Raw genomic sequence first — 23092 nt, forward strand, 5'->3', positions numbered from 1 at the left:
AGTTACAGCTACAAAACAGGAAGAAAACTAGTAGAAGAAAAGACCAGTAACATATGGAAGACAATATCAAAGAAGAGAACCAGGAATAAATTCTATGGCCCCAGATGTTTATCTATAAATTCCAGAGCTGTAATGAACAATTCTAATATTCAGGACAAGCAATTTAAAAAAATGCATCTAGGGCAAATAGCACAGAAGGTGCTCTTAAAATCTCTTTTTATGACATATTCAGTTGAGTAGTAGAAGGGAAGAGGGGGAAAACCTTGGACCTTGAGGTAACAAAGACCCATATATAGATAATAAGAACAATAAGCTAAAGATCCTAACTCAAAGAAAAAAATTTGACTTCATAAATATCTCTATCATAGACATTAGTTTTTTCAGCAGAGACCAGAGGATTATTTGTCAACAATGTTATAGAAGAGATTCCAGGTCAGATAAGATCTAGGATATATGGCCTGTGTAGTCCCTTTCAATTCTTAGATCTGTGATTTTTTTTGTGATTTTTTATTTTACTTTTTCCTCGAACCCTTTGTTCTCCATGTTCATTTACTATACTTCATTCAGTTGCCTGTCCCCCTCCCTCACCCAGTCTCTCATTCATCACCCTTTCTTATTTGCATAACCACTATACTAATTTATATCCTCCCAGACTTTTTTCTAGAACTAACCTTAATAGCTTCCTAATTGTATTTTCTTTCTTGAGTCTTTTCTTGTTTCAAGTCACCAGCATGCTGCTGCCAGTATAATTTCCCTGAAGCACAATTGTGATCTTGTCATTCCTTTGATCAAAAACTGCTCTCTACTGCCTACAAAATAAATTTTAAACTCTACTGTCTGACAGTTTTAGGTCTTTCATGCTCTGGTCCTAGTCAGATCTTCCATTATTCCTTTTTATGTATTCTTATGCTCTAGCCAAATTGGGCTATTGACATTCCCCAAATAAGTCATGTGTTTTCCTAATTATACTTTACCTCCTCCTCCTAAAATATCCTTCCTTTTTACGTAAAACTCTGTCTATAAAAGTTCTACCCAGAATTCAATGCCTAGATCAAACTTCACTTTATTCACAAAGTGTTTTTTTTATCTATATAGTTAGAAGTGAACTCTCCCTCCTTAACTAATTCACAATACTCTACACTTGTCCATTATCACACCTTTGTCTTGCATAATTTTTGGTGGCTTAAATACCTTATCTCTACTACTAAATCATAAATTCATTAAATGCAAAGATAATGTGACATTTATTTTGTATTTTTTCCAGAGTATCTAACATGGTATCTAGCATATGGCAGATACTCAATAAATGTTAAATTGCATTTAAATCAAATTACATCAAATCCTATACATGAGTCTCACCTGTTCCCCAGCTTGGGATTCCCCAATGATGAAGCGGTCTCCTGGACCATCAGCAGCTATGAAAGAGAACAGAACCAAGAACAATGATCAGTGCAGACTTATAGCACTAATGAAATTCAAAATGGGAAATAGGTCCAAGGTGCTATTAAACACTGGTTCACTGGAGTCTTTCTAAAAAAGACTGAGTATAAGATTATCTGGGAGTCTGCAAAATAGGCAACAGTTTGTACAACTTTTGGTTTGGTTATCTCCAACATATTATTAGAAATATCACCTGAATAAGCTTTCTTATTGATGGTGTTATTGGTGATATGTTGGTGAATGAACTCTCTCCCTTCCTTTCTATAATTTCCACTCTTGCTTTCAGTTGGTATGTCTCCCAACAAAGTCACTGAATGAATGTTAGTTAGTACTATATGGCATAAAGGAGGGCAATAATAGGAATTTAGGTTTTAGAGTAAGAAAGAACCTTAGAAATAATCTAAGAATTAGTCTCCCATCCAACTCCCTCTGAGTAAACTGAGGTCTGGAACAAGTCAATGACTTGCCCAAGGACACACAAGCTGTAGATAGTAGAGGAAGAATCCTTCCATATTCTCCAATTCCAAAATAGCAATTTTCCCAATAACTGTCACTGACTATAATCACATACACACATACACACATGGACTATAAATGGAGATATAAAGGATCTTTTTAAAAATTATTTCATTTATGCCAGAGAAAGATACAAATACTAGGTTGTAGTTGTCTTCTGATTAAAAAAAATAATAAATTGATCTAATATTAAAAAATTTGGATTAGAAGCAATGAGGTCTAGATTTTAGGTATTATGGTTTTATTGTAAAATAGCTGTCTAATCTTGAGAATGTCGCTAAATCTTTATGGGCTCAAATTTTCTCTACTTTCACTGACTTGTTGTAAAAGTTAGATAAGGTGTCAAAGTATTCCAGGAGGTTAAAAAATAGATTTTCTATATTTTAATATCTTAAAGTTCTTGAATTTTGTAGGATGTGGGTTTTCCTTTCACAAATATATCACAACTTTGAGATTTGATATGGCTAAACAATTCATTGTCTTGTCACCAAGCTGGTACTAAGTAAGCCTTTCTGAATTTGAAAGCCATGAAAGACAGATCCTTGGATATACAGATTATTCCTAAACCTGTGCCTGAAGCACTTCTAGTTAGTTAAGATGATCTGCTGAGATCTGGATTGGCAAAGCCTTCAAGAACCCAGTGTAACCTCCACACTACAATGAAGCACTGAATAAAATTGCTGTGAAGGTTTATATCCATACTGATATCTAAAATAGCTGATTAATGGCAGAGTCCCTAAAACCAAAGCTTCCTGATTCCCACTCCATTATTCTTTATACTGTATTATATTGCTATTTTCTATTCAGAAGACTGTTCAGGAATGTATCCTTCACTATCATAAAACACACTGAATTTTTTAAAGACTGCTTTCACTACTTTGCATATCCTTGAAAGCAAGGAATGAGCCCTTTATGCAGTCTATTTTTTACAAAGACTCAACATAGTAGTGGATTATTATTTCATTTTGTTTCTCTTCTAAAGTACACAGCTAATTTTCACATATCTACTAATGAGTTTCTCTTTTGTTTTGTAACCACTGAGTTTAATTTGCAAGAAGCAATAAAAAGCAATCAAAATCAAATCTAACAACAAACACATTATGGAAGCAATTCACAAATGTTTAATGCTGGACTCTGAAGTTGCCTCCTTTCCTTAGTGTTCAGAAAATGTTTGTGTTTTTGCTTACGGCTTTATTTCAAGAACCCAGTTCTTGATAAGGTTCTTTGGTGACTTTTGATTTCTGCAAAAATGTATTGAAGTCTTAAATCTACTGGAATCAATAGAAAAAACATGCTTTACCATTACATTCTGGTAAACAACAACCTCTCTTTAAGGCTCTTAAAAATATTTCATTGTTCTTCACTCACTCATTCATTCAACATATCTTCAAAAGGTATTAGTTAGTTTATGTTTGCCAAGTACTGTGCTAGGCTCTGAAGCTATAAAGATTTAAACAGAGCAGTCCTTTTGTATGTATACAAGTGCCTTGGGTACTTCTCACTGAGATCCTGAAGGAGATGGCATAACCCAGAGAGAATAATGATGAACTTAATTACAAAGAAGAGAAGATCACTTTTACTTCCCAGTATTGTAAAATATAGTAACATTATTTGTAGAATTTGTTATTATCTGACAATTTGGTAACAGAAAATGAATTGAGGGAGTCTTTGAAAATTCAGAATGGTGACTGATCAAAGTTTACTTAAAGAATATGTTAGGCTTTTCATTGGCGGTTTGAGGCTCTCATTTCTGACTTGTTTGTTTCAGTCATAATATCATCATATATTAACTTAGCAGATAAAGCAAAGAATCTAGTGCTTCAAATTTCAACTATTTCTATAATTGTTGTCTTTATAGCTGAATTGATCCAAATTAGGTTGTGAGCTCCTAAGGTCAAGACTGTGTCTCCTCTTTATGTGGCTCAAAGCACTGCAAATCTTCCACAGATAATAAATAATAATTATTAGACAGCTGCACAGTAGATATGCTCTTGAACTTTACTATATTGCTTTGTTTGATAATTTTCTTCGTAAAGTTGTTTTTAAATAAAAATTATTTGGCTAGATCTCACAATAGCAAGAAAGGCTCCCCCTTATTACTTTAGTAATTTTTTTATTTAAAGTTTTGAATTTCAAATTCTATCATTCCCCTCTCCCTTTTCAGAGATAGCAAGAAATCAGATATATGTTATACATGTACAATTATGTAAAACACTTTCACATTAGACATTTTATATAAGAAGACTTGAATAAAAGAAAAAATGAAAGAAAGTACAAAATAGCATGCTTTAAGTCTGTATTCAATTAATATCAGTTCTTTAGGTGGACAGTATGCTTCATTATTAGTCCTTTGAGATTGTCTTGGATCATTGTATTGCTGAGAATAGTTGTTCACAGTGCTTCAATGAACAATACTATTGTTATTATGAACAACATTTTCTTGGTTCTGTTCACTTCACTATGCATCAGTTCATGTATGTCAAGAAAGACTTTTATAGCTCATTTGGGCTAATCATTCTCTCTCTGGCAACAAGAAATGCTCTGAGCAATACAGTTTCATTTTACAAAGCTGTTATTGACTCATGCAAAAATACAGAACATTCTCTTTAAGAATAATTCTACTTCAAGTAATTTTTTTTTTACTTTTTCTTCTTTTATATTACCAGACAGGTAAAAATTCAATATTCAAATTCCTTTGGGGTTTCATCTGCTTTAGCTCCCTTGAAATCAGAATCCTTAATCATTTTACAATGATTTTATAAGACCACACATAGCACTGCTACAAACAGAATTCTAGATAGCAGTAAGGTGATGTGGCTGTCAGAAAAAATCAAATAATATTCTGTCTGGACAATAATCATATAAATACCAGAGGAGAGAGAAATTTGGAAGCTAAAATGTACCAACTGAATCAAGGCAGGGTTATGTATCTGAAATCTCTGCTTTGCCTAGTCTACCTCAGTGTTCTAAAGTTGAGCCATCTGAAGGAAATGAGAAGCATCTCTGAGTTTTCTTCTCAGGAAAGAAGGTAAGATTTCATACATATACTAAGCTGAACTGCAACAGAAGACTAAAACAAAATGTGCTCTATAAAATACAAGTTTAACAATTCTGACCAAGGACCTTCCCCACCCCACAGAGAGGGACTAAGCAACTGTGTTTTCAACACATAAAGTCACCAGACTTGTCACACATGAATAATATTTAAATGTATAAAAAAATAAGAAAAACCACTTTAATTGCTCAATAAAAAGTAAAGGATTCTACTGTCTTCAGCTATGAAGGTAGACTGTGTCTTGTTTCCAGATATTTTCCCAACTCCATCAGTATTGAATTTATAACTAATGGCAAGATCCCTAGAGTCTATAAGCAATTCAATTACAGTTGTCCATTTTAGGGGGATCTCATACTGGGAGGAATTACATTTTATTTATTTATTGTATTTAAATAGTCTGTGTAGGTCCAATTGCCTATCTTGCCAACACCATCTGTAGCTACAAGAGCTCTGAAAATTGGTATGTTCCAAGAATTGAAGGAAATTTAGTTTTCACTTTTCTCAAATGGTTTACTTGTGATTAAAGTAGGATAGGTCATTCCAAATGTTGGTTGCCTGTGGTTTAGTTGAAATCTGACCTTAACTGCCCCAGTGTTGGCACTGATTTCTCTCTTCCTGGTCTTGAGTCCTTAGAGGTTCCACGAAGAAAACATCCCTAGGAACTCAAGTGAGTTCAGAATAAGACATCTGAAAGCATAGAATGCAAAGACTCTTCCTTAAATATCTGTTGAGTAGGAGTTTTTGTGTAATAGTGTGCCTTCCAGGAAAAAAAAATTCTCATTAGACCTAGAGTAAGGAAATTCACATGTGAATTTACCTCTCTGTGAATAAAGTTATTCTAGCAGACAGAGAAGAAATAGTCAGATGCCTAGAATTAGGTCAAATCCTTCAAACTGTGCAGTATATGACCAATACTAATCAAGAGACTTACCTCGGACAGCATAGCCGTCTTTTACTGATGCTGGGAAAGGGGGTAGGTTGTCTTTTGCATATACATCTTGAGCAAGGACTCTACCCATTCCATCTACAAGAATAAAAAAATTTTTAAAAAAAGAAGTGGAATGAGTAAACCTAGAGAAAGAAAATCAAAGATGGGAGATGTGCACATGTGTTTATCTAAGTTAATTCATTAAAGGCTCTTTCAGACTTACTGTAGTTAAGAGAAGACAGAGACGTATCCTAGCGTCCATGATGAAAAATTAGTTATTTCCCTAGACTACTTGGGGAAAGTTTTCTAATACTGACTTGGGCTTCAAAAAGCCTTCAAAGAGATTCAAGCAGAAGCATCATCAACATTGTAATACTCCTAAATACCATTTTCTTTAAAAGGAAAGCTACTGAAATTTTCTTTCAATTGCAAACAAGGGTGGGAAAAAGCAGTAGAGAAATTCTGAAGATTTGTAACCTAATTATAGTGCTCAGTTAAGGTAACATCACTCTAGCCTTTCCTTATCCAATTTTAATAAAGAGGAAGTTGGACTAACTAAGCCTACACAAATTTTCGCTGTTGATTTGGACTTCCTTAGACCAAATAAGATGATGACTTTAAAGAGTGGGCTAAAACTACTAGCTGATATTATGTAGAGGCTATTGAAATTATACAGAATAAAAGTAAACTGGGATTATTATTTAATAATCTGAACCACTAGCAAATATTTTTGTGTACCAAAAAAATTAGATTTCATTACCAATTCCATATAGTATCTAATCAATAACTGCCCTTTTTACCAAAAAAAAGTGACTTTCCAATTTCAATAATATAGGATTGTGTAGGTCAGGCCAGTTCCTTAGTCAATTACTTAAAGTCTCAGAGTGAGCTAGTTGGCATGTGTTAAGGGAAAAAACAATTAGGTGGAAATCTCTGTTGTAGTCACAGTTACATCTGAGAAAGATAGAAGAAAATTTTCTTCTCTACAGATTTCATCACAAAGGCAATGGAGTCTTCTGATACAATCTGCAGGACTGAGAGTGAAGGTAGAGTAAAAAGGTCTGTTTTGGACCACAACTGAAATGGCCCTCAACTCCTCCCTGAACTGTTCTTCTCTGACCACCCAACTCTTGAAACTAGTTCCAGTACAGGACCACATTGAAATTCCTTGCTTCAGATCTGGAACTAATCCAAACTACAGAGATTATAACAGCAATATGACTATATGCCCCTCCTTCCAAACAAACCACTGCTACTCTTACACTTGACTCTGCTGGCCCATTACCATGAATGATAACAGGTGATGACATGCTGTCAGAACTTGAGATGAGAGAGGGCTCTCTCCAATCATTAATCATTCATTTTCATTTAGAAATATTTTGTAATCACAGCTGCTTCATTTATGCATTCCTGCTTGATTGATTCAGATAAATCTTTGGCTAGTTTATCTGAATATAGTTATTTTGGTTGCCTGACTTAGAAGCATTTAAGCCTACAACAGAAATAAGGCATAATTCCATTAAATATTAAAATGCAGACTAAAATGTAGTAACCATAGTAAAGACGGGCTGATCTTCCATTTCCTGACACTTAAGTGTCAGGAAATGTACTCCATGGAAAAGAGCAACCAATTCTTGCCCACATGCCTACTGGTTCAAGAGAGTCAGTGTTTAAGCAGTTTCTCTTCCTCAACTCCACCCCTAAACTTATTACAGTGCTGGAAAGAAACAGTCCAGTACTTTGAAGATTGCTGAGTTTTGACATAAATATGTTCATTGATTCATATATATATATATATATATATATATTCCACATATGTAAAATACATGTGAATATATTTATACAGATTCAAATAAATGTATACACATATACATACCAAGTAATTGCCTTAACTATCAATGAAGTAATTTTTACAGTTTCTTATGAACCTAGAAGATTTATGGGTGAATTTTCTCATCTGTGAAATGGGGATTAAAAACAGCCTTTAGAAAGTTTTGCAAGAATCAAAGGAGATAGCATAAAGTGCTTTGCAAACCTTAAAGTGCTCTACAAATAGCACATTATTATTAATAACTCTTTTTTGATGATGGTCAGATCTAGATACTAACAAGTATAGTGAGTTGACAAATGTCCTAGACCCATCCAAGTGTTAGTCAAAGGAATATGATTCAACTGCCTTAATTTCTTTCTTCATGATAGAGGTATTCATTGTTGCTCTTTATGCAAAAACAACCATCCATACAAGATATCTCTGACATAGAGCTGATCAAGGTATGATATCCATACAACCCAAAGTCTTTTTATTTTTTTTAGGTTTTTGCAAGGCAAACGGGGTTAAGTGGCTTGCCCAAGGCCACACAGCTAGGTAATTATTAAGTGTCTGAGGCCAGATTTGAACCCAGGTACTCCTGACTCCAGGGCAGATGCTTCATCCACTACGCCACCTAGATGCCCCTCATACAACCCAAAGTACAGAAAGAGATTATAGATAAAATTCAACCCTTGGCAGTCTGTAATAAAGCAGGAATTTAACTTACAAGTTGAGCAACTGCTGAGACTTATTTTAATGCCACAATCTCCAAAAAAGAAAGATTAGGAACAGGTTGAAGGATTAGTCCATGTGTTTATGACTTGATATTTATATTGTTAAATTTTGCTATTCTTTGGAAGCTCTAATTATAATCAGTATTATCCTGATTTTATATAAGACAATTCTAAAAACTGACTTTACATAGTGCTTTAAGGTTGTACATATATTATCTGTACATATGTTACCTGATTTGAGCTTCACTCAACAACTCTGTGAAGTTAGTACTATAGATAGTTATTGCCATTCAGTAAAGTTAAATGATTTGCCTATGGTCATGCCACTAAAAATATTGGAATTATTTACCCAGGTAGTCCTCAATCTAAGTTCAGCACTCTAGGAAACATAGAGTGGTACTTTAATAAGAAAAGTTGAGGCACTAAGGAGGACATTTTAATGGTAGAATAAGGAACAGAACTTAAGTTTTCCAAAAACCCAGTCAGATGGACTAATATAGTCATTTTGCCACGGTACCTTATCATATGTATATATGATATATTGACAAAGTTATATATTTTATTTGCTCCTTAGGCCAGTGATCAGATGTAGCTTCAGTCTGCTACACAGTAGAGGAGGCCTTGTCCCAGCTCTGCACACTTCAGAGGTCAACTTTCCCAAACCAATCACCTGTCTGTTCTTTTACTTTTAAAATTTCCTTTATGGATTTTCCTCCTTTACCTCATGCTGAGAAGATGATGAATTTGTTTCTAGCTGCACTTCCTGGGGACTGAAGAAGAAAAATTGTTTAAGCAGAGGACCAAAGTGGGAAAGAAATGAAAATGAAGGAAAGTCACAAATGCTGATGTCTAAAGAAGGGTTATAAGAAAGTAGGTACAATGACTCTCAGGTTACTTTGCTCATTATTTCCTAAGCTTTTTTGTTTGTTTGTTTTCAGCTAGCTACCTCCTATTTTGGTGCTTATGTTAATCAGTGCTTTATAGTAATGTACAATTAGATTTCGAACTCCTTGGAGGCAGGGGTGGTCTTTTGCCTCTTTTTATATATCCAGCAGTTGGGACAGTGCCTGGTAAATGGCAGATACTTAATAAATGCTTGATGAATGAAGCTTTATGTATTCATAAAATCATGTCCATGTCCATGGCTTAAAATTCAGCTTCTCCAGGAAGTCATTCCTAATAAATGTCATTCCTTTTCTAGTCCAAAGTCATTCATCACTTATTTGGCCTGTACCCACTTTGTGAATAACAATTGTCTTGGTGTTCTTGTGTTTGGAGATAGTTTGTTTCCCAATAGTCTTCTTTTCTTGTTTATTTTTTCAAAGCACCATTGTACAGTGTTCCACTTTCATATTAATAAACTTCAAAATTTTGGAGAAGGAATGAAGGTTAAAGTGAAAAAAAAACAAGGTTAAGGATTAGAGAAAAATGGGAGAGGATTGGCAAAAATAGGCAATAAGGCTGGATGATCTGCTCTGGTTCTGATCTTTGCCTCTCTATTGAACCAGCAGAAATGGTGGGGTTTAAATATTACTAGGACTATAGTAACCCTAACCAGGGCCTTGCATTTCAAGAATCTTTTTCTCTCCATAATGTTTATCATCAAATTTCCCACTGTTTCCATTAACAGCTCCTAAAAGATATTCCAAACAAAATGAAATAGAACTTAGGAGAGCCTTTACAGATCCAAAAGGCCATCAATGACAACACATAGGATATGAATACAAAAAGACAGGCATTAAAGGCAATTGTGATTAAGGTGCTGCCAATTGACTTACTTGCATTTGGACAAAATAAAAAAATGTCATTTGATTGAATTTGCCTGGACAACATCTTCAAATAGAGATTTTAAATCTAGAAGATGAAAACTGATTGAATCTGGAATGGATGATAACAGGAAATAGAATCTCAGAGTTTCTCAGAGTCACCAAAGTGATTCCTCAGTCATAAACTTATCTATGTAATTCAAGAAACTATGCTAAGAAAAGTACTCTACCCAGTGTGCTGCCTTTATAAAAACAGATGATATTTATACAGTGCTTTAAGTTTTACAAAGTGCTTACATATTTCCATATTTTTTATTTGCTTTAGGTATGGTTATGTTTATCAAAAGTAGATACAGTGTCTAATATACATACTTCAGTAGATCTCTAGTAATGTAATCCCTCAAAAAATGCAGCTCATACAAAAAATAAAAGTAGGAGTAAAAATAACTTAATAGTCTCTTCCATTCAACAGTTATTTTCAGTGTAGTAACTAAAAAAAGTTTAAAGTTGATAGCATTATGAGGACAACCCAGGGCAATGAAAGCCAAAATAACTCTTGGCAAGAGCAACTATAGCCACAGACCAAAAGGACAACAATTAAAGGTGGAATATGTATATGAATCTAAGTGACTACACATAGTCATGTATTCTGGTAGACTCTGAACCAAAATATGATATGGTATGGTATCTACCTTCAGGTTCATCAGTGAACTATAATGACTACAATATGATAGGCAGTATAGTATAGTATAGTGGATAGAAATAGGACCAGTTCAAGTGTCACATCTGGTATTTGATTCTCAGGAAGTTTCTTTACCTCTCAGTTTCTCTGGAAACTCTCTAAGTTGCAAAGCATTGACAGGAGTGATTCAATGAAAATATCGTTTTTTTTTAGATTTTTTTTTTTGCAAGGCAATGGGGTTAAGTGGCTTGCCCAAGGCCACACAGCTAGGTAATTACTAAGTGTCTGAGGTCAAATTTGAACTCAGGTACTCTTGACTTCAGGGCCCGTGCTCTATCCACTGTGCCACCTAGCCGCTGGAAGTATCTTAAACTGATGAAAACACAATTCTGGTAAAAAAAAATCCTCAAAGAACATTTGAAAGACTATCTAGAAAAATTTCAGGCAAATTTTAATTCATTATTGACTTCCCTGAAATTTAGAAATGGGATTGCTGGGTCAAAGAGTATAGACAGTTTAGTCACTGTTTTGTTTCAGAATTCTGAATATGAACTCCAGAATATGAACTGAATATGAATATGAACTCCAGAACAGCTGGACTATCCAAAAACTTCACCAACAATACATTAGTGTATTTGTTTCTCCAGCCCCTCCAAATGTTCATCTTCATCTTTGTCATAGAGAGTCATGTGAAACTTAGAAGTGTTTTAATTTGTATTACCATGACTAATAGTATTAAAATATGTTTTCATTTAGTCATTTAGAATTGCAATTTTTGGCTCTGGAGTTATATATGATAAATCTCTGTATTTTGGATAAAGGGAATTATTCTTTTGTTTTTGTTGTTAAAAGATCAGTTTTTCATCAGTGATGTCTGATGCAAAAAATCTTTCCCATCCTATTTCTTTTCTAACTTTGTTTTCATCTTGTTTTGCACAAGTCTTTTAATTTTATATAACCAAAATTATCTATTTTATTTTTTATAATTTCCTTTCTTTGGTTAAACATTCTCTCCTAGTCATAGTTGTGAAACAAACTTGATCTTGTTATCTTCTTTTTCTTTTTCCTTTTACAGTATGTATTTTCATATTCAGGTCACATAGCCATTTTGAATTTATTTTGGTATATTATAGAAAATATTGGTCTAATTCTAATTTCTGCCAAACCACTTTCTAATTTTGTTGGCAGTAATTTTCAAAAAGGGGAAATCTCCCTTCAGTAATTTATATTCTTGGGTTTATGAAACAGAAAACAACTGATTTCATTTGCTTCTGTTTCTTATCTATTTAGTCTGTTCTACTTAAAAACTTGTCTTTTTTAAAAATTGTTTTAACCAGTTCCAAATGGTTTAGATGATTTTTGATTCATAATATAGTGGTAAGCCTGGTAATATTATGCTCCCTTCATTCACATTTTCACCTTTATTATTTCCCCTGCTATTCTGAATGTTTTATCTTAAGTGAATTTCATTTTTTTTGTCTTATTTTAAAAATATATTCTTGGCAATTTAACTTATACAGCATGAAATCTTTGAACTAATTTAGCTAATATTTACATTTATTTTTGCCATGGTCTAACCAAGACAAATGAATAATTTATTAATTGATTCCCTTTATTTCTGTAAAGAGTATTTGGCAATTATAGTTCTCTATCTTATATGTTTCACCAGGTTAATTCCCAAATATTTTGTAGTTATTTTAAATATAATTTTTCCTTTTTTAAAAGTTTTTTTTTTAATATGTTCAATTATGTTACACATAATTAATTCCATATTAGTCATGCTATGAAAGAAGAATCAATAAAAGGGAAAACTATGAGAAAGAGAAAAACAAAAATAAATTTTAAAAAAGTGAAAGTAGGATTTCTTGGGCAGAGTCAATATGGTGGTATGGAACTAGGAAGCTCCTGAAGATTTTCCAAAACAACTTTTAATGAATCCTCTAAATAGACCTTAAACTGATAAAATCCAGAAACAAGATATGGAGGAACATCAGAAAAGGTCTGTCTCATATGGGTTAAAGGGAAGTATGGTTCAGTGCAGGAGTTACTGGCCACAGCCCAACTCAGATTCTGGCTGAATTGGCTGGCAGAACAGTAGGCCAGCAGTGAGGGTCTCAATATCAGTTTGGAAGGTGAAATCTGAGCTTGGAATGCTAGTGTGGTAGGCAGGATGGGGTGGGTTACCCTACTCTGAGAATCTGAGACATCAGAGCAGAAAGTCAGGGAACAAAATCCAACCCACCAGCCAAAAAAGCTTGGGACCATAGTCAAAAAGCAGAGCTCAACTAAAAAAGCAAAAAACCAAAAAGGACCATATATAGCTACTATTCTGATAGGCATGATAAAATACCATCTCAGAAGAAGAAAACAATGACAAAGTGCTTTCATGCTTACCTCAAAGGGGTTTCTGAATTGGTCTCAAATCCAAAAAAGACATCTTAGAGGAACTCAAAAAGTACTTTCAAAATCAAAGATGAGAGAAAGAAGAAAAAAAAATGAGTCATGCAGGAGATTATGAAAAATTAAGTGAAAAAAACAATATCTTTAAAAGTAAAATGGGTCAAATGGAAAAAGAAATCAACTCCTTTAAAAGAAAAATTCACCAACTGGAAAGGAAATCAATTCATTAAAAATGGAAAATTTAATCAAATGGAAAAGGAAAACAATGCATTTAAAAGCAAAATTTAACCACCTGAAAAAGGAAACACAAAAGTCAACTGAAGAAAATAAAACCCTAAAAATGAGAATTGGACAAATGGAAAGTAATGACTATTAGATACCAAGATTCTATCAAACAAAAACAAAAATCTGAAAAAGAATAGAAGAAAATATAAAGTACCTCTTAGGAAAAATGAATGACCTGGAAAATAAATCCAGGAGAGATATTTAGAATTATTGGTCTGCCTGAAAGCCATGATCAAAAAACTGCCCTAATGTCCTAGAACAAGAAGACAAAAGAATTCATCAATAACACCTAGAAAGAAATTTCAAAATAAAAACTCTAAGGACTCTTGTAGCCAAATTTAATAATTATCTGCTAAAGGAGAAAAGACAGCTTCCAAAAGGAAATCAAGCATCCAAAATAGAAGCAATTTAAATATCAGGGATCCACAGTCAGGATTATGCAGGAATTATTAGCTTCAATATTAAATTGACTGGGTGGGCCTGAAATATGATATCCTGGAGGACAAACAAGCTTGGATTACAACCAATAATCAACTACCTGAAAAATTCAGCATGTTTTTTCAGGGGAAAAGATAGATTTTCAGTGAAATAGAAGACTTTCAAACTTACCTGAACTGAAAAGATATTTTGATCTTCAAATATGAGACTCAAGAGATGCATAAAAAGGTAAATGGAAAGAGGCAAAAATGGTAGTTAATAAGATTAAACTGTCTACATTCCTACATGGGAAGACAAAACTTTTAACTCTTGAGAATTATAGTTCTCTTAGAACAGTTAAAAGGAACATATTTTAGACAGAGGGCGTGGATATTAATTGATCATGAAGTAATGATGGATGTATTAGCTTATGCTTTAGCTCAAGAGGGTTTTATTTCTATTGGGACAGCTGGAGGGAGAATGCTTAGAGGTGTGGCTATAAGTTGATTATAATTTGACGATATTTATGGCTCTTGAGAATTGTAGTTCTAATGGAATAATTGTGGGGAGTATACTTGGAACATGGGTGTGGGTATGAAGTGATTATGATGCAATGATCCTTATAAATTAATCAATCCTTGAGATATATTCTTCTATCAGGACAGATGAAGGCAGTATACTTTGACAGAAGCCGTGGGTACAATATAGGAATAAAACAATCAAGATATAAAAAAATTATACTGGAGATGAAGGCAGATACATTAAAGGACAAATAACAAATTGTGAAGAGGCTCAATGGACCTATTATAGTAGAGGGAAAGAAGGGGAGGATGTGAGGACTGAGGAAATCTTACTCTCAACAGATTTGGTTCAAAGAGGGAATAATAATCCAATCCCAACAGTAAGAGATAGAAAATTTCATTTAAAGTAACCAAATCTGCTAGAACAAGAAAACAATAAAACCATTGAAAGAATCCACAGGAACCCCTTAGTATTCAAATACAAAAGACACATAATCAGACTCACATAGGACATATCAGCCTCAACACTGAAAGATGGGAAGACCTGGAATACCATATATCATGAGAGCAAAGGACCTGGGAATAAAACCCAGAATGTACAGCCCTGCAAAATTTGGCATATACTGTCAGGGAAAAAGATGGATGTTGAATGAAACAGAAGACTTCCAGAATTTCCTAACAAAAAGAACAGAACTAAATAGAGAATTCAATTGCTAAATACACAACTCAAGAGTTGCATAAAAAGGTAAATGAAAAGGGGTAGGAAAAAAATGAAACAAAACAAATGGTGGTCAAGACCATCAAATTGTATACAACCTTAAAAGGGAAGTTATAATACTTCTAATTCTTGAGAACTTTCCTTCTCTCAGGACAATTAAAGAGTCAAATATAATTGAAGAGATTGGACTTGAAGGACATAGATAAAGTTGGATCTTGTCTCTTTATTGAAGAGGTACAAGATGACATCACTAAGAGACAAAAAGCCCTGATGAAAAGCAGGGGTGTTAACCTTAAATATAAATGTCTCATTATCCTTTGAACCACTTTAATTCTGCTGGGCTGACAAAGCTTAGCACTTTGTCTAATGAGGCCATCATAAATTGGGCAGCCTTGAGTCAGTGTCTTCTGTAACTTACAATCATTTTTAAAGTTCTCAGATGAGACCTCCAGAGCCTCTAAGAACTTAGAGATCTTTAAGATTCTTGTAGTTAATTAGATCAGGGTCTGATTTAATCCATACTTCACTTAACAAGAGTACTTTGGTTGGGGAGAGGGTGGTGGTGGGGAGTAAAATGTGAGAGAAAATAACCTGGGAGGGGTAAAAATAGTGCAAGAAATCATTTAGTGGGGCAGCTAAGTGGAACAGTGGATAGAGCACCAGCCCTGGAGTCAGGAGGACCTGAGTTCAAATTTGACCACAGTCATTTAATAATTACCTAGCTATGTGCCCATGGGCAAGTCACTTAACCCAATTGCCTTAAATAAATAAATTTTTTTTTTTAAATTGACTCTGAATGATACTTTGGCTCACGAGGAGGTTTGTGTGTCCTTGAAGGGTACCTGAAAAGGGGATAAGGTAAAAAATGATTATAATTATAATTTGATGTAATTTGAGACAATGCTGCTTATTAAGCAATCAATCTGTGATGAAACTTTGATAACAAGGTGAGCTTATCAAGCAATCAAATAATCAAATTGTGATTGATGATACCTGATTAATAGTACTAGAGTGATAAATAATACCAGGTAAAGAGGCACAAAGATTTATAATTTTAGAGGGAAAGAAAGGAGACTGTGAATGATGAATCAATTCCATTCAATAACAGATTTGAACCAGAGAGGGAATAAGATACATTCCTACTTGGGTCTGAAAAGATATCCTAATCTACAGGGAAGGGGGGACAGAGAAAGGGAAAGGTAAAGGAAGAAGGGACTGATAAAAGGGAAGGTGAAGGCAAAAATGAAGGTATAAATGAAAATAAACTGAAAGTTAAATTTTAAAAGAAAAGTCAAAGGGAAGAGGGAGCAAAATTTTGGTGAGGAGGATTAAGAGGAAAGGAAAGAGAAAAATATAAATGCAGAAAGATAGCATGGAGGGAAACACAAAATTAGTAATCTTAACTGTTAATGTGAATGGGTTGAACTGTCCCATAAAATGGAAGTGGATAGAAGAATGGATTAAAAACCAGAATCTTATAATATGTTATTTACAAGAAACACATTTGCAGCAGAGAGATACATACAGGGTAAAAGGTAAAAAAGGTTGGAGCAAAATATATCATGCCTCAGTTGAAGTAAAAAAAAAATCAGGGGTAGAGATCCTGATCTCAGATAAAGTAAAAGCAAAAATTGATCTCATTAAAGAGAAAAGGAAGGAAACTACATCTTCTTAAAAGGCACCATTGGTCATGAAGCTATATCATTACTAAACATATATACACCTAGTGGTACAGCATCCAAATTCCTAGAATATACTTTTTTTCTTGGCAGTACATGGTGCCTATATCAAAACTGATCATGTACTAGGGCACAAAAACCTTATAATCAAATGAAGAAAGGCAGAAATAATAAATATATACTTCTCAGACCACAATGCAATAAAAATTACATGTAATAAAGGGTAATGGAAAGATAAACTAAAAACTAATTGGAAATTAAAAAATTCGAATCTTAAATAATGGGTGGATCAAACAGTAAATAATAGAAATAATCAATAATTATATCCAAGAAAATGATACTAAGGAGATATTATACCAGAATTTATAGGATAAACTTTATATCTCTCTAAATGTCTATACAAATAAAATAGAGAAAGAGATCAATGAATTGGGTATGCAGCTAAAAAAGCCAGGAAAAGAACAAATTAAACAATACCAATTAAATACCAAGTTAGAAATTTTGAAAATCAAGGAGAGATTAATAAAATTGAAAGCAAGAAAATCTCATAAATAAAACTAAGAGTTGGTTTTATGAAAAAGCCAATAAAACAGACAAAACTTTGGTTAATCTGATTTAAAACAGAAAGAAGATAACCAAATTACAAGTATCAAAAATGAAAAGGGTGAACTAACCACTAATGAGGAGAGAAGTAAAGAGATAATTGGAACCTACTTTGCAGAACTGTATGCCAATAAATTGGATAACCTGAGTGAAATGGATGAATATTTACAAAAATACAAACTACCCAGATTAACAGAAAAGGAAATAAATTACTTAAATAACTTCATTTCAGAAAAAGAAATTGCAGAAGCCATCAATAAATTCCCTAAGAAAAGGTCTCCAGGTCCAGATGGATTTAGAAGTGAATTCTACCAAGCATTTAAGGAACAATTAATTCCTATTCTACATAATTAAAAAAAAATAGGAGTAGAAGGAGTTCTGCCAAACTCCTTTTATGACACCAACATGATGCTGATACCTAAACCAGGAAGAACCAAAACAGACAAAGAAAATTACAGACCAATCTCCATAAAGAATATTGATGTAAAAATCTTAAATACAATTTTAGCAATGAGACTAAAGCAAGTTATTACTAGGATAATACACCATGATCATATAGGATTTATAATGGATAGGAATGGATGGTTCAATATTAGGAAAACACTCACATAATTGAACATATCAATAGAAAAACCAACAGAAATCATATTATTATCTCAATAGATGCTGAGTAAAGGGAATAGATCCAAGAGAACAATGTTCACATCAACAACACTGTGACATGATAAACCTTGATGGAAGCAGCTCTTCTTGGCAGTTCAAAGAGCTAGGACAATGCTATTAGACTAGCTATGGATATTGTTATTCCCATCCAGAGGAAGAAAAACAGAACAAAACAAAACAAATTAAAAAACACCCCTTCAGAATCTGATGAACACTTTATAAAAATTATCTCTTATGTATCTTTCTTGCTTTAATCCTAAAAAAAAAAGGAACTATAGACAATTTCATATACTTGAAAATCTACCTGCCAAGAGAAACCCAGAAACTATATGAAAACAATTCTAAAACACTTTTCACACTGATAAAGTTATATCTAAACAACTGGAAAAATTTCAATTACTCATTAGTAGACTGAGATAATATAAAAAAATTGACAATTTACCTAAATTAAATCACTTATTCAAGGCCATACCAACCAAACTACCAAAAAGAAATTATTATACAAAGATAGAAAAAATGGTAATTGGAGGAACAAAAAGATCAAGAATATCAAGGAAATTAATGAAAAAAAATTGCAAAGGAATATGACCAAGCCATACCAGATTTAAGGTGGCAGTCATCCTAACTGTCAAGTACTGACTAAGAAATAAAGAAGTGGATCAGTGGAATAGATAGGTAAAAAAGAACCAGTAGTAAATGACTACCATAATCTACTGTTTGATAAACCCAAAGACTCTAGCTTCTGAGATAATAATTCACTATTTCACAAAAACTGCTGAGAAAACTAGAAAACAGGCACAGGCCCATACCTCACTCTTATACTAAGATAAGATCAAAATGGGAACAGGATTTAGACATAAAGAATGATACTATAGGCCAAATAATAAATCAAGGAATAATCTATCTGTCAGATCTATGGAGAGGGGATAATTTTATGACCAAACAAGAGATAGAGAACATTATAAATTTCCAAATTAATGATTTCGACTACATTAAATTAAAGAGTATTTGCACAAACAAAACCACTGTAGCCAAGATTAGATGGAATGTAGAAAACTTGGAAACAATTTTCACAACTAGTGTTTCTGATAAAGAACTCATTTCTAAAATATATCAAAAACTGAGTCAAATTTATGAGAATACAAGTAATTCTCCAGTTGATAACTGGTCAAAGGATATGAATAGTTTTCAGTTGAAGAAATTAAAACTAACCATAGTCATATGAGAAAATGTTCCAAATCATTACTGATTAAAGAAATGTAAATTAAAACAACTCTGAGGTACCACTTCACATATATTTGGCTAATGTGACAGAAAAGGAAAATGATCAGTGTTGGAGGGAATGTAGAAAAAGTTGGTGAAGATGTGAATTGATCCAGCCATTTAGAACTACAGCCAAAGGGCAGTAAAACTGTGCATACCCTTTGATGTAGAAATACTAATACTAGATCTGTATCCAAAAGTGATCATAAAAAAAGGGAAAAGATTCATATGTACAAAAATATTTACAGCAACTTTTTTTGTAGTGGCAAAGAACTGGAAATTGAGAAGATGTCCATCAATTGGGGATTAGCTGTACAAATTATGTATATGAATCATAGGAAGTTTTATTGTTCTATAAGAAATCATGAATGGTAGTGAGCAGAACCAGAAAAACACTGTACAACATAAGGTCAACCTTGTGAGATAGATACACTATGATGGAAGCAGCAATATCTCTCAGCAATTCAGCGATCAAAGCCAATCCTGAGAGACCTCTTATGGAAAATGACTCATATACAGGGAAAAAAAAACAAACTATGGAGTCTGAATGTAGAATCAAATGTTCTTTTATATTTTTTATTTTATTTTCTTGGTTTTCTTTCCCCATAGTTCTAATTTCTCTTTCGCAACATGACTAATATAGAAATATGTTAAACATGATTGTACATGTACAACTTAGATCAGATTGTTTGCTGATATGGGGAGTGGAGGGGGAGAAGGGAGGGTGGTAGAAAAATGGGGAATTCATAAACTTGGCAAAAGAATGAATGTTGAAAACTACCTTTGTAAGTAACTGGAAAAAAATAAGAAGCCACCATGATCATGTTTGACTCCTTTTATTAATTATCCACTAGTAATAATTGATAAAATGATTAATTACCCAGAAAAAAATGAAAATAGTATGCATTGATTTGCATTCAAATTCCACAGTTCTTCTCAGGCCGTAGATGACATTTTCCACCACAATTCTTTTAGAATTGCCTTTGAAAGGTTGGCTAGGTGGAGCAGTGGATAGAGCACCAGCCTTGGAGTCAGGAGTACCTGAGTTCAAATCTGGCCTCAGACACTTAATAATTATCTAGCTGTGTGGCCTTGGGCAAGCCACTTAACCCCATTTGCCTTGCAAAAACCTAAGGAAAAAAAAGGAATTGTCTTTGATCATTGTATTATAGAGAAGAGTTAAGTTCATCATAGTTGGTCATCATACAATCTTATTGTTACTGGGTGCAATGTTCTCCTGGTTCAGTTCATTTCATTCATCATCAGTTTATGTAGATGTGTCCAGGTTTTTCTGATATCTGTTTATCATTTCTTGCAGAATAATAATATTCTATTACATTCAGCTACCACAACTTGTTCAGTCACTCTCCAATTGATGTGTATCCCCTCAATTTCCAATTCTTTGCCACCATAAAAAAGAATTACTATGAATATTTTTGTAATGTGAGTCCCCCCCCCCTTTTTTATGATCTCTTTGGGCTATACACCTAGTAGTGACATTGCTGGATCAAAAGGTATGCACAGTTTTATTGCCTTTGGGCATAATTCCAAATTGCTCTCCATAATTAGTTCATAACTCCACCAACAATGCATTAGTGTCCCAGTTTTCCCACATCCTCTCCAACATTTATCATTTCTCTTTTCTGTCACATTAGCCAATCTGATAGGTATGACAGGGTATCTCAGAGTTGTTTTAATTTGCATTTCTCTAATTAAAAATGATGCTTTTTCATGTGAATATAAATAGCCTTAATTTCATCACCTGAAAACTGCCTGTTCCTATCTTCGATCATGTATTAATTAGGGAATGACTTCAATTCTCATAAATTTGACTCAATTCTCTCTATATATCTTAGAAATGAAACACTTTCTGTAAAATGGTTTCCCACCTTTTTTCTAATTTTGATTTCATTGGTTTTATTTGTCCCAAAACATTTTAATTTAATGTATCAAGATTATTAATTTTGCATTTCATCATGTTCTCTATTGGTCATAAATTCTATTCCTCACCATAGATATGACAGGTAAATATACCTTGGTATAGGGCAAAATATTTCTTAATATCATTTCTTCCTGTTTTTAAAAAAATTCTCTCTATATATAGTTATGTTGATTATTTTATGGACATATTCTGTACTCTGAAAACCTGCTGCAGCTATTAATTACTTAGTTAATTTATTTTCTGAGTATCTGGTATATTCAAAGTATATTATATTATCAGATTTCTTTCTCTTCTTTACCAATGCTTACACCTTTGAGTTTTGTTTTTTGTCTTATTGCTATACTAAAATTTCTGTGAGAGAGGGGGCAATTTTGTTTTCTTCTTGTTTGTGCTAGAAAAGCATCTAGTATTTTCCAACTGTAAACAATGGAGGAACAAAAAGATCAAAAATATCAAGGAAATTAATGAAAAAAAATTGCAAAGGAATGTGGCCAAGCCATACCAGATTTAAGGTGGCAGTCATTCCAGCTGTCAAGTACTGACTAAGAAATAACTCTTGAAGACTTTGGAGCAGGTGAATCATCAGGTCACAGAAGAACAAGGGCTCTCTAACCAGTGATCACTAACTTATAGTGTCCCAGATGAAAATGAGAAAAAAAGTCACATATGTAACTTGACAACACTGCTTACAATGCAATGTATGCCTTTTCATGGAATTATTTGTGTTCATATTGATTACTTCTGGCTCTTTTTTAAAATTAATTTTCTCTCATACATTTACTTGCTTTGTATTATCATCACACATTTATTGTATAGTTTGTTAATTTGTTCTTAAATTAGTCTAGTTCTATCAGTGTAAAAGACTGAATGTAAGTGATTCTGTTATGAACTGGATTGGCTGCCTTGCAAAAGGGTCTGAATCATTAAAGACCTTATGAGTTACACTTCTTCTTATGTCTGGAATAAAGGAAGCTATTTTGAGATTAGAACTCTAAGGCAGAAATTTGTTTGTTTGTTTTTTGGTTTTGATACAAAGGGCCCCCAATTTCCTGGGATTCTTTAGTATAAAGCACTCATGCAAGTATTTAAGACATTTAGGGCACCCAGGAAGGTATTAAAGATGGATGATATTGAACTTTCTTAAGTGACTGCAGAGCTAACTAGGATTTGGGATTATGGATTTTGCTGAACATATTCTAGTATATTTTCTAGAAATAGAGAATATAAGGATGGGGTGGTTGATTTCTTATCCTACCTTGCCTACTACATGCATATCTAGAGAAGGAACTGGGGAGTCTATATGAAGACCAAAGTTTATTATCTTCAACTTTTAAAAGTTGTCTTATGTATTATGTCACTTTTTCCCATCTCTAATTTTTTTTTTGCTTCCCTTTGGATTTGATTCTTCTCTCACAATATGATCAAAATGGATCTATGTTTAGCATGGTCATAAAGGTATAGCCTATATCAGATTGTTTTCTGTCAGGAGGAGGAGGAGGAAGGAAGAGACAGAGGGAGAAAAATGTAAAACTCAAAACTTTGCAAAATAGTGATTGGTATTGAATGTAGTAGGAAAAACAAATAATTTTTTAAAAATAAGAGAAGGACATATCAAACCCTTTTAAAATCTAGAAGTGACTTGAACTCCTCAGTGGTTGGGAGGAATTCAA

At 33.3% G+C, this 23092-nt stretch overlaps 1 protein-coding gene across 5 annotated transcripts in view; it reads right to left on the minus strand.

Moving 5' to 3' along the window:
* Positions 1-23092, minus strand: part of GPHN (gephyrin) — a 714820-nt gene that overhangs the window by 113279 nt on the left and 578449 nt on the right. For all 5 annotated transcript variants that reach the window (XM_074236098.1, XM_074236097.1, XM_074236096.1 and 2 more), the window contains 2 exons: positions 5943-6035; positions 1360-1415 (listed from right to left, as the gene is read on the minus strand). In XM_074236098.1, the coding sequence (XP_074092199.1) occupies positions 1360-1415; positions 5943-6035 (149 nt within the window). The remainder of the gene's footprint in view (positions 1-1359; positions 1416-5942; positions 6036-23092) is intronic.

Source organism: Macrotis lagotis, chromosome 4 (assembly GCF_037893015.1).
Source record: "Macrotis lagotis isolate mMagLag1 chromosome 4, bilby.v1.9.chrom.fasta, whole genome shotgun sequence".
Lineage (NCBI taxonomy): Eukaryota > Metazoa > Chordata > Mammalia > Peramelemorphia > Peramelidae > Macrotis > Macrotis lagotis.